Genomic DNA, 16,614 nt, shown 5'->3' with positions numbered 1-16,614 from the left:
CTCCCCGGACCATTTAACAGGTAAAAAAGGTCTGGCTTCTCCAGATAAGCCCGGGTCACTACTCCGGAAATATTCGTATGATAGTATTGTGTTTTATAAACATAACTTTGACACATTGAAAGAAAACACTTTTTTACTGGATTGAATCTATGTAAATTATTACACTTTATTATGTTTATTAATAAACTTATAATTATTTTATATAATTTTAAATTTCTCCCTACGTTTCACGGCTTTACAGCGTGCGTGGTCACGGTGACTGAAGACAAAAGGTTTTGAATGTCAATAAGTATCACAGCTGTAGAGAAAGTTGTATTATCTGTATTTATTTCCCCGGAGTTGGTATCGACTAAAAGATGACGGGTTTTTGCAGAAATGACTAACGGTATCCTCTATTTCCGCGGATTATTTGTCTTGAGATTTTAATTTGGATATTATTGGATCCCAGGTGTTTGATAATTTTAGGCCGTCTTCCCTATTGAAAATAATTATAAGTTTATAATAATACATAGCTTCAATCCGGTAAAGTGTTTTCTTAATATCCGTATGATATAAAGGCTCTTACCGCGCACCACCAATGTGGTACCAGCTCTGACTATTTCGCAAGAGGGCTCGCACCCTCACTCGAATTGCTTCGGATTCAATGGGCTTGATCACATAGTGGTGGAGCAAAAACTGCCTTAAAACGCTCAGATGCGAAACAACGAAATGTTTTTCGGTTTAAAAGTCCAGCAACACCAGACCTTTTATTGAGTATCCATCCAACATCAGTTTTGCCGTTTGCCCCCTGTTCTAATAAAAGGTATAAAAAGAAATTGAAACTACTTACAATGCTGACTCATTAAATTATTATGAGACGGCGACTCTTGACAGCCTTCGTCCATCGCTTCGCGATTATCAACAATCATGTTTGTGATCTGAAAATTTTTATATCTGTAAACACTAGTCCTTATTAGCCACATCAGCTAACTGAACTCAGCTGCAGAATCTAAACAACTCGTCTAAACAATCCATGGTAAATGGTAGTCGACCATTCTAATTGCTCTTCGTTGAATACGGTCAAGTGGAAGGAGCTGATACTGGGGAGCTCCCTACCAGGGGTGCCGACAGTACCCCATCAAACATAACACATTAAGAATAAAGACAATCACTTATGAAAGTATGTTTTTAAATACACATGTGAAAATAGGAGGAGAACTTAAGAAGGTGGAGACCAGGATATCCATGCAATTTCCTCAGAATTAGCCCGCAATATCGCTTACAACTCCCGAGGTTTCCAGACGTCCAGTTCTTACGAAAAGGTTTGTATGTTTGTGACAAATAAACCCAAAACTAATGGATTCCTAGTCCCGTCATTGGAAAACGTCATTACTAACCAATCGAAGCTATATACCATATTGACGTACCTGTCTCTCATTCTGTCGTCTCGGGGGCCAGGCCCGACGTGGGGGCGACAGTACGGCCCCAGTTGGAGATGGTGCTTCTTGCTTGAATACTGCCAACGATGGCAGGGAAAGCAACGCCTCGCTGTAAAAAAATATTTAACAAATAAAGTTCCTGGGCCATGATCGTCTACCACTACAATTACAATGGGTAAACAGCGTATTGGTAGAGTGAAAAAATCATTAATTCGTAACGTTAGGTTGCTGCATCTGGTACAGGTCACGCTTCACGAGACTGACGGGCAACCTCCAGTGATGGGTTGGAACCAAAAGAAGAACAAATAAGAAAGACATGCGGTATTTTTTTTAGGACACGAATAGGGAGCCTCACGATGATAAGTAGCACCGCCCATGGACTTGTAAGTAGCCTTTTAAGAATCGGTACGCGCTTTAAGGACCCTAAGTAAGGTTCAGCAACATTTAGTGGGCTGGCTCCACATAGTGGTAAATTTCATGCCCCTCTGAACGTTAAACAAGGAAAAGCTATGCTATTTAGAATGACATAGTATTATTGTATTGCCAGTTCTTCTTTTCGCTTTCTTTACGACCTTGATTTGAGAACAGGCAGTAAAAGAATGAATATATTGTCATCAAGAATATAGAGGTTAAGATATCTTTTCATCCGGGCTTAAATATAATTTCAAAAGAAACGAAAGTGTGGAGGATTCTAAGTGGTCGGAGACTACTGGTCGGCCTAGGTACTGCGACGGACGACGACGGAGTGTAGGAGGAGCTGCTGTAGCTAAAAGCCAGCAATGGCTCCGTGTCACAAGACAGGGTGCGCTGGAAGTTTCTCGTTTCGGAGGCCGTGAGACTTTTTAGGTTGCAGAGTAAGAGGAAAAAATACTTTAAATTCGACTGATTAAAGTATAAATGATATTTGACTTACTTCATCGTCAACTCTCCAGGTAGATCCAGATCCAGGTCGTTGACCTGCCATCCGGGTGACATGTGTGATGAGGAGGAGCTGCCACTGCCACCCATCTCACCGAGGGATGCTGTAATAACCATACATTTTAATATTACAGGATATACACAATGAGTAACGTATTGCGTATTGCGTATATATTTAATATCAATATTAATTAGGTTTTTTTAAAGAATAGGGGGGAACGGATAGGAGGCTCACCTGATGATAAGTGAAACCCATAGCCAATACCAAAAGGCTTACAAGAACCTTTTAAGAATTGTTACGCTCTTTGAAGGACCCTAAGTCGAATTGGTTCAGCAATACCTGTCGCCTCTGGACCGTAAGTCGAGTTGGTTATTTAAATACAGGATATGAAAATCATATTAGGCAATTGTGGAAGGCGAATGGGACTACGCGAGTTTTTTTTCGAGACATTTCAGTTAATACACATCAGTCTGATTACCAAATCCTTTAACCTGGACTTAGTCACTGAAACATCAATTGACACCAGATTATACAGATCGGTCCCAGCATGGAGGAGCTAGATACAAAGATACACGTCAAATTTTTAAACTTTTTGTATAGACTTTATGAACCTTATTTGATATTTATTTATTATTATGGGAAGACAACTGGGTAAAAACCTGATGATGGTATCCCAGAGAAACCTATGGGAACCTTCAGGTTTTTTTAGGTAAGTAGTTTTTTTAGGTAGAAGTTCAATAAAGAAGAACGCGACAAAAGAAAATAGATTCCATATGTTATCCTTCTAATTCGTCCAGCATTGGTATTAACCAGTTATCTGAGGCAGGGCAAAGTGCTTTGATAAGAGTAACTGGTTCATTATTTGCGAAACTAGAGATATAGGGTCATAGGTGAATGTGACCAGAGATAATAGAATAATTGTCGAGTAGTTAAACAAAAGCAAAATAAATTAAAAAGTGGCGCTACAAGCTTTTCGGTCTGAGTCCTGTGTTTGACGAGGCTTGTAGGCGATCGGCCTTTGATTGGGTCTAATGCTCGCTACAACCTTTTAGGTATGGGCCTCATATGTTTCTATTTCATTAGGCCAGTAGGAGATCAGCCTTTGACTGATTGGGTCTATGTTGTAAGTAATGCCGGTGTTTTGTTTTCCAAAATCATTGGTGCCCAAATGACAGCACGACAGCTTCGACCCCTGCTCTACATACATACGTTACCTGTTTATAATATTAAACAAGTCTGATAAAATATAATACCATGAGCGTTGTAGGTGATGCTGGCGAATGCATGGGCACCAAATTCCGCGAACCGCCTGCCTTCTCTTGCTTCCCGAGCTGCGAATTGCAGCACCGCAGCTGCAGACATCCTATCCCCGTTTTGAGTTGTGTCTTCCACCATTTTTTTAAAAGATATTGTTCCTTTTATCGGGTTCCTTCCTTAGTTCTGGGATCAATCAAGTTTTTAAAATATCCTTTCAAAATCAATAGTCTATTGACAAGGCTATTTTTAGTTCAGCCTAAAACACCCTCAATAATTCTGCTTTTGTATCGGTATTATTTTAGCCTCACGATGCACTTCACTTATTAACATCAACCGTCAAATATTTTAAAGTGTTCTTTCAATATTATAACTCTGCTGAGGAGGCTATTTTAGTCCAGCTTTGACTCTGTAAACACTAAGCCACTCTTAAATTGGTTTTGTTCAAGTGTTAATACAAGTGACGTCGTTCTTTCGGTTCAGCCTAAAGACGTACTTCACTGGTTATGGTAAAAAAAAAAAATTAAGAGTTTACAAGTACCCTTACAAAATGAATAATCTACTAGGAAGGCTATTCAGGTTTTCCTACTCCAGGTTTGCCTCTGTATTCAGTAAGACACTATTCACATGGTTCTGTGTTCAACAAAGTTCATGTTAATTCAGGATGAATTTTGTTTTGGTTTTGCCTCACTGTTGGTTTTGCACCACTTGTTACAATCTTTTCAAGAGTTTGAAAGTACTTTTTCAAATCTAGACACTATTTAAATAAATTTCAGTGCACCACATGTCTCTCTGTACACTAAGCCTTTAAACTCATCAACCAATATTACGGCGCGTTTGATAATCTTGATAATATTCAACATTGCCTGCCACGGTTTTCATGATTTACTCAGATCTTCCAATATGCCTTCAGCCTCTTTATACACTTAAAATATTTTAGACTTTGTTTAATAGATGGCGCTATTACAAATTTTACGATGATGTGTTTTTATATCCTGATGAATGTTCAATGATGTTCATATAATAAAACTCTCGTCCCCCCGGGACGTAGTATTAAAATATGATTTATATGTTATTCTTTTTCTATAATAATTCAAATCTTCCCAACAGATGGCGTTGTAATTAGTATATTTCCTGGACGTATCAAACCTTAAATAAACTTTTCGTTGTATAACATTCTTCCAACGAATGATAAATCTTTTCTAAACTCTTCTTCCTTCAGACTATAGTTAACTATAGTCAAGAATAATTCAAATCCTGTCTTCATTCCTCAACCGGAATTTTAATCTCTTCCAAACGCTTCCAGTAATTCAGACTGGAACCTCTAGATGGCGTTATAAGCAATCCTTAAATCCACTGTCAGAACACACTACAACATTTTATTGTCCACCTATAGGTTCTCTTTGACATAACACTGTACGGCTTCAATAGGAGTCCAGAGACAATTCTCATTTTACTTCATTTACTTTCACTACTTAAAATATATTGAGATATTGTTTAAATTTTTATTAATCATATAATACTATCTCGGACACACGAACGTAGTGTCAAAACATTACAGAACATTATGACTGTTAATGAACATTAGCTTAGTTTAATTCATTAGTATTGTAGAAAATTAAGTCAACATAATATTCAGTAATTAGTCAATAAAATATATATACAGTATACCTTACAAGCTATCTTTTCTAAAATACGTGACAATTATGGTAAACATAAATGTTACACTACACTTTTAATTTTAGACTTAACATGTAATTTTTATTATCTTTCTATAAAGACTCTGGTGTTAAGAGATACCAGTCCATCAATGCTAGAAGGTTCTTTAAGTCGCACGCCCTTGCCCAAGTCGAATCGGTTTGGAAATACTACACTATTCAATTTGTTTATAAACAGTACTCTTATTTAAATCACGTAACGCGTGTAAGAAGATCACACGACCGCTGAATTTTAGAAGGTTAACAATTTAATTATCACATATGTAATAGAAACCTTCAGTGTTGCTAAGTGGGTTTTATATCATATACAAATAACACACAAAACAGCTATATATAAGTTTATCGCTTCGTTATGAGTTATTAGGATCTACTAATATTATACCGAGGAAAGATTATTTGCATTAAAACTGGACTGAATTAAAAATTCCTCTCACCACCCTGCTTCATCCAGGAAATCTTGAAAACATAGGATATAGAATATTATCAAAAGAATGGAAAGCCATTTAACCCAAGGTGTGGAGACCGATAAAGATTCCTAAATGCTGCGGAAAGTATTGGCAATAGAGCAATATTGTACAGTTTTATAGAAGACATCAATATCTACAAAGACCAGGACCTGATGGACATGAGCTATAGAATATTGCCATAGAGTTACGAGCAGGGAAGCCATTTAAACCAAGGTGTGGAGACCGATAAAGATTCCTACATGCTGCGGAAAGTATTGGCAATAGAGCAATGTTCTACAGTTTTATAGAAGACCTACATATCTACAAAGACCAGGACCTGATGGACATGAGCTATAGAATATTACCATAGAGTTATGAGCAGGGAAGCCATTTAACCCAAGGTGTGGAGACCGATAAAGATTCCTACATGCTGCGGAAAGTATTGGCAATAGAGCAATGTTCTACAGTTTTATAGAAGACCTACATATCTACAAAGACCAGGACCTGATGGACATGAGCTATAGAATATTGCCATAGAGTTATGAGCAGGGAAGCCATTTAAACCAAGGTGTGGAGACCGATAAAGATTCCTACATGCTGCGGAAAGTATTGGCAATAGAGCAATGTTCTACAGTTATATAGAAGACCTACATATCTACAAAAACCAGGACCTGATGGACATGAGCTATAGAATATTACCATAGAGTTATGAGCAGGGAAGCCATTTAACCCAAGGTGTGAAGACCGATAAAGATTCCTACATGCTGCGGAAAGAATTGGCAATAGAGCAATGTTCTACAGTTTTATAGAAGACCTACATATCTACAAAGACCAGGACCTGGTGTACATGAGCTATAGAATATTACCATAAAGTAATGAGCACGGAAGCCATGTAACCCAAGGTGTGAAGACCGATAAAGATTCCTACATTCTGCGGAAAGTATTGGCAATAGAGCAATGTTCTACAGTTTTACAGAAGACCTACATATCTACAAAGACCAGGACTAGACAGACATGAGCTATAGAATATTATCATAAAGTTATGAGCAGGAAAGCCATTTAACCCAAGGTGTGGAGACCAATAAAGATTCCTATATGCTGCGGGTGCTATTGGCAATAACTGTTCTACAGTTTTATAGAAGACCTACATATATACAAAGACCAGGACCTGGTGGACATGAGCTATAGAATATTACCATAATGTTATGAGCAGGGAAGCCATGTAACCCAAGGTGTGGAGACCGATAAAGATGCCTACATGCTGCGGAAAGTATTGGCAATAGAGCAATGTTCTACAGTTTTATAGAAGACCTCCATATCTACAAAGACCAGGACCTGATGGACATGAGCTATAGAATATTACCATAGAGTTATGAGCAAGGAAGCCATTTAACCCAAGGTGTGGAGACCGATAAAGATTCCTACATGCTGCGGAAAGTATTGGCAATAGAGCAATGTTCTACAGTTTTATAGAAGACCTACATATCTACAAAGACCAGGACCTGATGGACATGAGCTATAGAATATTGCCATAGAGTTACGAGCAGGGAAGCCATTTAAACCAAGGTGTGGAGACCGATAAAGATTCCTACATGCTGCGGAAAGTATTGGCAATAGAGCAATGTTCTACAGTTATATAGAAGACCTACATATCTACAAAGACCAGGACCTGATGGACATGAGCTATAGAATATTACCATAGAGTTATGAGCAGGGAAGCCATTTAACCCAAGGTGTGGAGACCGATAAAGATTCCTACATGCTGCGGAAAGTATTGGCAATAGAGCAATGTTCTACAGTTTTATAGAAGACCTACATATCTACAAAGACCAGGACCTGGTGTACATGAGCTATAGAATATTACCATAGAGTTATGAGCAGGGAAGCCATTTAACCCAAGGTGTGGAGACCGATAAAGATTTCTACATGCTGCGGAAAGTATTGGCAATAGAGCAATGTTCTACAGTTTTATAGAAGACCTACATATCTACAAAGACCAGGACCTGATGGACATGAGCTATAAAATATTACCATAAAGTTATGAGCAGGGAATCCATGTAACCCAAGGTGTGAAGACCGATAAAGATTCCTAAATGCTGCGGAAAGTATTGGCAATAGAGCAATATTGGACAGTTTTATAGAAGACATCAATATCTACAAAGACCAGGACCTGATGGACAGGAGCTATAGAATATTACCATAGAGTTATGAACAGGGTAGCCATTTAACCCAAGGTGTGGAGACCGATAAAGATTCCTAAATGCTGCGGAAAGTATTGGCAATAGAGCAATGTTCTACAGTTTTATAGAAGACCTACATATCTACAAAGACCAGGACTTGATGGACATGAGCTATAAAATATTACCATAAAGTTATGAGCAGGGAATCCATGTAACCCAAGGTGTGAAGACCGATAAAGATTCCTACATGCTGCGGAAAGAATTGGCAATAGAGCAATGTTCTACAGTTTTATAGAAGACCTACATATCTACAAAGACCAGGACCTGGTGTACATGAGCTATAGAATATTACCATAAAGTAATGAGCACGGAAGCCATGTAACCCAAGGTGTGAAGACCGATAAAGATTCCTACATTCTGCGGAAAGTATTGGCAATAGAGCAATGTTCTACAGTTTTACAGAAGACCTACATATCTACAAAGACCAGGACTAGACAGACATGAGCTATAGAATATTATCATAAAGTTATGAGCAGGAAAGCCATTTAACCCAAGGTGTGGAGACCAATAAAGATTCCTATATGCTGCGGGTGCTATTGGCAATAACTGTTCTACAGTTTTATAGAAGACCTACATATATACAAAGACCAGGACTTGGTGGACATGAGCTATAGAATATTACCATAATGTTATGAGCAGGGAAGCCATGTAACCCAAGGTGTGGAGACCGATAAAGATGCCTACATGCTGCGGAAAGTATTGGCAATAGAGCAATGTTCTACAGTTTTATAGAAGACCTCCATATCTACAAAGACCAGGACCTGGTGGACATGAGCTATAGAATATTACCATAATGTTATGAGCAGGGAAGCCATGTAACCCAAGGTGTGGAGACCGATAAAGATGCCTACATGCTGCGGAAAGTATTGGCAATAGAGCAATGTACAACAGTTTTATAGAAGACCTCCATATCTACAAAGACCAGGACCTGGTGGACATGAGCTATAGAATATTACCATAATGTTATGAGCAGGGAAGCCATGTAACCCAAGGTGTGGAGACCGATAAAGATGCCTACATGCTGCGGAAAGTATTGGCAATAGAGCAATGTACAACAGTTTTATAGAAGACATCAATATCTACAAAGACCAGGACCTGATGGACATGAGCTCTAGAATATTACCATAGAGTTAGTAATAGAGCAATGTTCTAGAGTTTTATAGAAGACATCAATTTCTACAAATGTCTAACAAAAATTTTGCATTTAAAAGTCTATTTACCGAAAGCTTTAGGCTACAGAACATTGTTCTGCCGAATTAATGCGGATCATCGAGAATTTTCAGATTTGGCCCCCACTGTTATTACTACGCTAGTTGTTAATTACTTGTACTTTTTACTGTATTCTTTAATGCCATAAAAAGATCACTTACACGCATTTTATTTAAACAGTTTATCTAAGTATATAAATAAAAATGAATCGCAAAATATGTTGCCAAGCGCAAAACTCAACAACTAACCAGTATTTATTAATTCCTTGAAGGAGGAAAATTGGACTAATCCTAAAAAAATACCGTTTTTATTCCGGAAAAGCTCTATCGGAAAGCATGGCAAAATCTATATGTTGGTAAGTAATAAAACGTTAGGCTTCAAAATCATATTAAGGCGAAATGTTTGCGGGGGCAGCAAGCTATTCAGATGTGTCGAAAATATTATTAACACACTGTAGCGTCGGCGATAACTCCCGTCGAGCGCTGATAGCAAATACGAGTATTTGATTTTTAGCCTATTTATAGGACAGGGTAAAAGGGCACGAGACACCTGATTAACATAATTGTCAAGAGGATGTCTGATTACCGCCCTTAAACACACTGCCAGAAGACTCACAAGTGCGTTACCAGAATCGCTACCCTCTAGAGGCGGCCATTTTGAATACGTTTTTGTAGTCTGTGACAGTTACTGTATCTCATTTGACAATTTTTTTACAAAAATACATGTACTTCGAACAATCTTGTCGAAGTATATAATAATAGATACACGATATCGCTACTGTGAACTCTGCGAACATATGAAGACATATCAGAGGCAACATTCAGAAGCAACGCCTTTGTTAACGGGGATCTGTGCAACAGATTTTCGCCCTTATCGCAAATAACTTAGGCCTTCGCCGTCGCACAAATAATTCCAGTACGATAATAAAATATATTTAATTCGAACAGATACAGATACTCAGGGTTGTCATTCGCTTAAGCCCCTAATCTTATAATTATTTAATTTTTAATCAAATTTTACACAATATCTTGTTTACAGTGAGCGTAAACGTGTTTGATAACTAAATTGACACAGATATTATGTTAATTACTCCAACCATAGATTAATTAGTTTATCATTTAACAAAGGAGTTTCGCCTTATAGAGCTGTTGGTCTAGTGGCTTCAGTCTGCGAGTCACATGCCTGAGGTCTCCATCACCAATGGACTTCTAATGCGCATTTAATACAAAGGAAGGCAATCCCTATCCCAATCCCGGGATACCGGCTTGCCTTAGACCCAAAAAATCTACGGCGTGTGTCAGGCACCGGAGGCCGATCACCTATTTGCCTATAAGACAAATGATTATGTAAAAATTAGAAAAAGTGTTAAATGGCATAGCATTTCTAGCTATTCCCATCGGACAGCAAAAACATAAATTGAAAACAATTCTCGCAACTCAAGACTGGTACTACTACCGTAAAAAGTGAGATTCATGTGGTATCAAGTCGGTTCAGTCCCTACTAAGGGGACCTTTTGTCTTAAGTTATAACGTAATTAGCTAACCTAACATCTTACAGTGACCATATCAATACTAAACACTAATTGTTATCTAAATGCTGCTTCTATTTGTGCCAGAAGTGGCATAGAGATTTGATGATAGGACAGTGAGTGACAAAATTAGGAAACTTTGCCTAGTAATCTATATCTGTTTCATGAGGCAAGAAGGTGATCAGCCTATGCCTAATTGGGTCTAATTCTGGTGTTACCTTACTCCTGATGAAGGCTGGTTTCAAATAAGTTATGCGTAGGAAAATTACGAATTAACCTGCTTCGGAAACTATTGGCAATAGAGCAATGTTCTACAGTTTTATAGAAGACCTACATATCTACAAAGACCAGGACCTGGTGTACATGAGCTATAGAATATTACCATAAAGTAATGAGTAATAGAGCAATGTTCTAGAGTTTTATAGAAGACATCAATATCTACAAAGACCAGGACCTGATGGACATAGGCTGTAGAATATAATCATAAAGTTATGAGAAGGAAAACCTTGGAACCAAGGCGTGAAGACTAATAAAGATTCCTATATGCTGCGGAAACAATTGGCAATAGAGCAGTGTACTACAGTTTTATAGAAGACATCAATATCTACATATTAAAATTTAATATATTTTTTTAAATTAAAACTTCCACTTCATTATATTAGTTGTTTTTAAGTATTATATTATTGTAATCGGAGCTTAGGTGGACGTGGAAGTTATAACTGAATTCCCGATACACGAAAAATCCACGATAAAAATCCAGAATAATAATAAATTAAAAATAAACAATATCTCAACATACTAAAATATTATTCACAAATTCACAAACACTTAACATTGTACACGCGCGACAAACGTAACGCCCCGCTCAATACTAAATCAAATGATAACATATCAACATACACATGACATATAGCTGTTTTCCCCTGCGACACATTCAGAAATATTTAAAAACGATTTTAATTTTGTTCTCAGACATCAGATCTCAGATCAGATACTTATGTAGATATGTTATTGAAGGCATATAAGGTATTTCCCACTATAACGCCGGACCCTGACCGCGTTATAGGAAATCGCGTTGTAGAATTATTCTCGTAAAACCCGTTTTTTTTAATAACCCAAAAACTATGAACACAAATTTAATATAGTTATTTTGAAACAAGCTCAAAGGTACGCAAAACTAATTATGGACTCTACAAATCATTATAAATTAGACTACAGAAATAATTTGATAAATAAGGGCAATTCCTGTACATATGTGAATATGACATGAGAACTTAAGGCACCAGGCTAGACCTGCAATATCACAGCACACTCCCGAGAGGACTGTTTGTGTCAGTCGCATTGGGTCCGCCAAGCGTAATAATCTATACATATGTAGGAATAAAGAAAATTCAGATTTATCAGTAACTAGACATACAAATTGTATTTAGTTCTATTACCTCTGGGTTGATAGAGGACGTGCTGTGAAATTCAGCAGTTGGAAGGTGGAACAGGACAGCGTCATGACAAGAAAACGAGCATGATAATTTAAAGGCGGGGATTTAATATTTGTGTACACATGAATGTCACCGCACATACAGAACTACAGGTGTCTTAAAGATAGATGGAACTATTATCATGGGAAGAGAAGAAAAAATCATTAGAAAGAATAATTAAGCACGTGGGAAAAGTAACAGAAAAGTGGACCTAGTTTTAAACTGGTGCCCAAGGTACAATAAACGCTGAAGACAAGGTTTAGGTTTAGAAGGTGAATAAACCACATTAAGTAAACAGCTGATGCATAGCAGATAGTTGCACAGTTCAGATACGGCGGCATTTGTCAAAAAAGGGTACAGAGAATTGATATGATAAAAATATCAGCAGCAGCCCGAGACATTTTTTGGGTTGTAGAGCCCGAGGAGTGAGTGAAATCTGTTGAGTATTGCTTTAAAAATTTATGATTCGTAATGTCAAATGTCAAAACCTTTCTTTAAACAAGATGGCGTCACAGCCCCTGTAATGTACTTGTAAACACGTGGAAAATCAAGCTTCTCATGTGTCATTCTTAAATTACTTAATAATATTAATATATTTCGATCAAAATCTCTGTAATTAATCTCCAAGACAGTATTAAACAGGCGAACACATTTACAAGTAAAAAAGTAGTTGATATAGTTCTTAGGGAAATTTACATTCCACTAATGACTTGATTAACTATAACTTACTTCTTTCACTTCACTGACATAACATGTATAGCTATAACTTCAAACAAAAAAAAAACAGTTTGTCTACAACCATAATAAGGCATATATAAACACATTTCTCATGAATCACTTTATCTATAATGAAAACGTATAAAAATCTGTGCAATAGTTTTTGAGTTCCTTCTTATCGACCGGGGGATTTCATTTATACGTAGCGATCTTTATAAACTAATTTTGCTTTTCAACAATCGTTATAAACGTTATAAACGTTATAACCAATAAATAATATATTTAAACCTTTCTCAGAAATCATTCCATATATTGGTAACAAGCACATTACATTTTCTAAAATTCATTTATCACTTGTTAAGGCAGCAGACAGACTGCTACCGAAGTCTTGACTCTACACGAAGATTGTTATTGTGTAAAAGTATCAAAACATTTTCCATTTCCAAAATACCTCATCTTTGACGTATCTACGTAGTTATTAATATGATTTGACATAAATGTAGGGTCACCGCACACTGATTTGCCCGTTAAAGGTCATCGCACAGTGATTTCAACATACTGTTATTACAGTAGACTAGCCAAGTAATTTTAAGTTATTTCAAACATAAAATAATTTAGAACGACCACATAATTGTGTAACGTATAGAATAACAAATTATTTCAGTTCGACGATAACTTTATGCGTAAGAAAACTTTTTTATTATAAACAGTTCACGTATAGGTCTCTTTTAATCTGAAGCAAACGCTTAGGCCGATTGCGCCTCTTTATCGCTTGTTTTACGCCTTGCACTCTTGGCGCATGCGGAACGTGAAAATGAGTGATTTTCCTGCATGCAGCAGGCTATCATAGATTTATAACACGTCAAAATTGGCTTTTTTATACTTGGGAAAATGCTTTGCGCATTCCCAACCGCGGCGCGACAGCTTAGTACGAAAGGGTTATGTTGGACTCTGTGCATACCCCAAAGCGCCACCAACAATCGCCTTAGAAGGGTTGCAGTAACACCAGAGCCTTATCCGCTTCTCGATATGCGATGCGTTAAAATGTGTCATGGAGTAAATAATCATTCGCTAAATATACCTAGGTCAGTTATGGTGAAGGAAAACATCGTTATGTCGGCATTAGACCCAACCAGGCAAAGGCTGATCACGTACTTGCCTCATGAAACAGATACATAGGACCCAGACCTAAAACGTTGTAGCGAGAACATCGTAGCACCGGCATTAGACAACAGGCAAAGGTTGATCACCAACTTGCCTTAGAATACAAAGAATAAATATAAAGTGGCCAAAATCCAACCCTACTGATAAATCTACCGCACGCTTTATCTTATACCCCTTTATGGTTGGAGCGCATTAAACTCCTCCTAGTTGTTACATAACATATTATTGCTTTAGATAAAAATATTGTTCATACTCTTTAGTAAAACTTTTTGGTAGCTTCCCTTATCATCCCTGAGGTCGTAGTTTCAATTGAGTAATATGCATCAAAGTAATGAAGCGAAATTCAAAATAAAAGCGAGTATCAGTAAACGAGACACAAAATAATGTCCGTAGAATAAAGACATCCTCGGGTTTGTTTATGTGATAAAATGTTTTGTAAACATTCTGAAAGTTCAGTCACCTAACGAGGTCAAAAATGAAGACATTAAAAAAAGTCGTCATAGTGCTTTACGACTTCGTTTCGTTTGTTTCTCGGGACAAGCCATATTAAGGGGAGAACAAATAATCTTCCAATCATTATTTATTCTTTTTCTCCAATTGAGTCCCTTTCTTTAACCACTTTCTTAAAAACTATACATTCTCTATCAATTTTCAGCAACACCTTCTGTTCTATGACGTTACGTTCTGAAACGGAAAGTATTCTTGTGCAAAAGAACTTTAGTTATAAAATTGTAAGTGTTATGTAAAATTTAGACTAGCTGTCCACGACACAAGGAATCCTAGTGTGGAGCTGTGCACCTAAACTTTGAGAGTATTCTACTCAGTCTAAAAACAGGACGGCTAGATGTCGAGCCGAGGCAACAGGAACTGCTCGCAGTTCACGATTGCACTTGCCAGCGTTGACACCTGCGAGAGGCGTTCGTTCGCCTCAAATCGCGCTCGGCGGATCCAGATCATCATAAAAAGTCATCGCCGAAATTGAAGCCCATTTTGAGGATAAAGATACATCTTAGCAACGAATTAGTATCAAATCAAATTCTAACAAAAAAAAGGTTTTCTGTGCCTACAACCTTTTCACCCCACCATCTACTGCTGATCTGTACTGGCTGAACTGCGGACCTATGTAAACAATTTGTGCCATGATAATGAATACTTACCAGAGACCTGAAAAATCACCAGAGTGATTCCTATGCCGAAAGGAGACGGTAAAACATCCATGGGGCGTTATTTAATTCTTGCCGCGCACCACCACCATGTGGAGCCAGCTACTCACTGAAGTACTTCCGGACCAATTCGACTTAGGGTCCTTAAAATTCAAATTCCTAACAGACCGGCAACTCACTCGCGAGCCCTCTTGCCTTGATCCATAGGCGTTAGGTATTTTCGAACCAATTCCATTTAGGGTCTTTCAAGAAAAGAGCGTATCACATCTTGCGAGCCTTACGGCAATGTGTGTGTCCGTGGGCGGCGGTATCAGGTGAGCCTCCTGCCCGTTGGCCTCCTATTATATTAAAAAAAACCAATCGACTAAGCTAAAAGATGTAATAATTAACCGACTTCAAAGAGATGGATTCAAGGATATTCATTAGTTTCATTAAGTTAGTGGAAAAATAGGAAATAATAAAATAAATAAATAAGTATTTGGCTTTGTATATTGTCTGTGTTATTTTATAAATTTTTATATATATAGCTGTGAGATTACTCATAAATTAATATAATATCTAAGATATTAATTAATCACTCACCCATAACTTTCTTCGGCGGCACCTTCCTCTGCTCCTTTTCCTCCTTCCCCTCCCACTTCCGCTTCCTCCCCTCTTCAAGGAACATTCCGAAGTCCTCGCCAACTGATAATCTCACGCTCGACTCCCAATATTCTCTCCCATGCATAATATTCCCCTCGAATTCCATCACAGGGCCAAAGCCCGCTAAACAGACGCAGTCCGTTGACTTGATTTCAAACGCACTAGAACTGACCTATTTTACAGATTAGGAATTTAACGCACTAAAATTCAACTGTTCTACTGATTTGGAATTTAACACACTAGAACTGACCTGTTTTTAAGATTTGGTATTTAACGCACTAGAATTCAACTGTTCTACTGATTTGGAATTTAACACACTAGAACTAACCTGTTTTATATAATCGGGATTTACCGCACTAGAATTAAACTGTTTATTATGTATTTGGTATCACTTGAAAGGATATTTTACACGATTTGAATGTGTTCGACACACAAGTCCACGCAATAAAGTCAGTTAAATTAAAAACACTATATCAATCGAACTTATACCACACTGATATTTAAAAGTGAGTTCAATTGAACGGTTAAAATAGAACGAAGAACGAATTATATAGTTTCTTAATTCCAGTTGTCTCGCGCTGTCGGTGTCTCTGAAGTAATTGGTTCTCGATTTTCAGGAGCATGTTTGTACTCGATCTGGAAAAATACGTTTAAAATTAACACCAGACACACATTGGTTATGGTGCTAATGGTTTACAGGTGCGTCCGTGTATGGTCTATG

General features: G+C 37.5%; 1 protein-coding gene across 3 annotated transcripts in view; it reads right to left on the bottom strand.

Annotated features, from left to right (window-relative positions):
• LOC123718955 (transcription factor CP2-like protein 1) overlaps positions 1 to 16,402 on the bottom strand; it is a 39,883-nt gene extending 23,481 nt beyond the window's left edge. The window contains exons 1-5 of one of the 3 annotated variants that reach the window (XM_045675971.1): positions 11,532 to 11,594; positions 3,591 to 5,065; positions 2,332 to 2,440; positions 1,407 to 1,527; positions 830 to 917 (exon numbers count right to left, since the gene is read on the bottom strand). In XM_045675971.1, the coding sequence (XP_045531927.1) occupies positions 830 to 917; positions 1,407 to 1,527; positions 2,332 to 2,440; positions 3,591 to 3,732 (460 nt within the window). In that variant the 5' untranslated portion in view covers positions 3,733 to 5,065; positions 11,532 to 11,594. Of the gene's footprint in view, positions 1 to 829; positions 918 to 1,406; positions 1,528 to 2,331; positions 2,441 to 3,590; positions 5,102 to 11,531; positions 11,595 to 15,833 lie in introns of those variants that run through there. The other 2 variants (XM_045675969.1, XM_045675970.1) reach the window with 2 other exon arrangements.
• Between the last annotated feature and the right edge of the window lie 212 nt (positions 16,403 to 16,614).

Source organism: Pieris brassicae, chromosome Z, assembly GCF_905147105.1.
Source record: "Pieris brassicae chromosome Z, ilPieBrab1.1, whole genome shotgun sequence".
In the NCBI taxonomy this organism is placed as follows: Eukaryota; Metazoa; Arthropoda; class Insecta; order Lepidoptera; family Pieridae; genus Pieris; species Pieris brassicae.
This window is presented reverse-complemented; position numbering and strand designations above follow the sequence as displayed.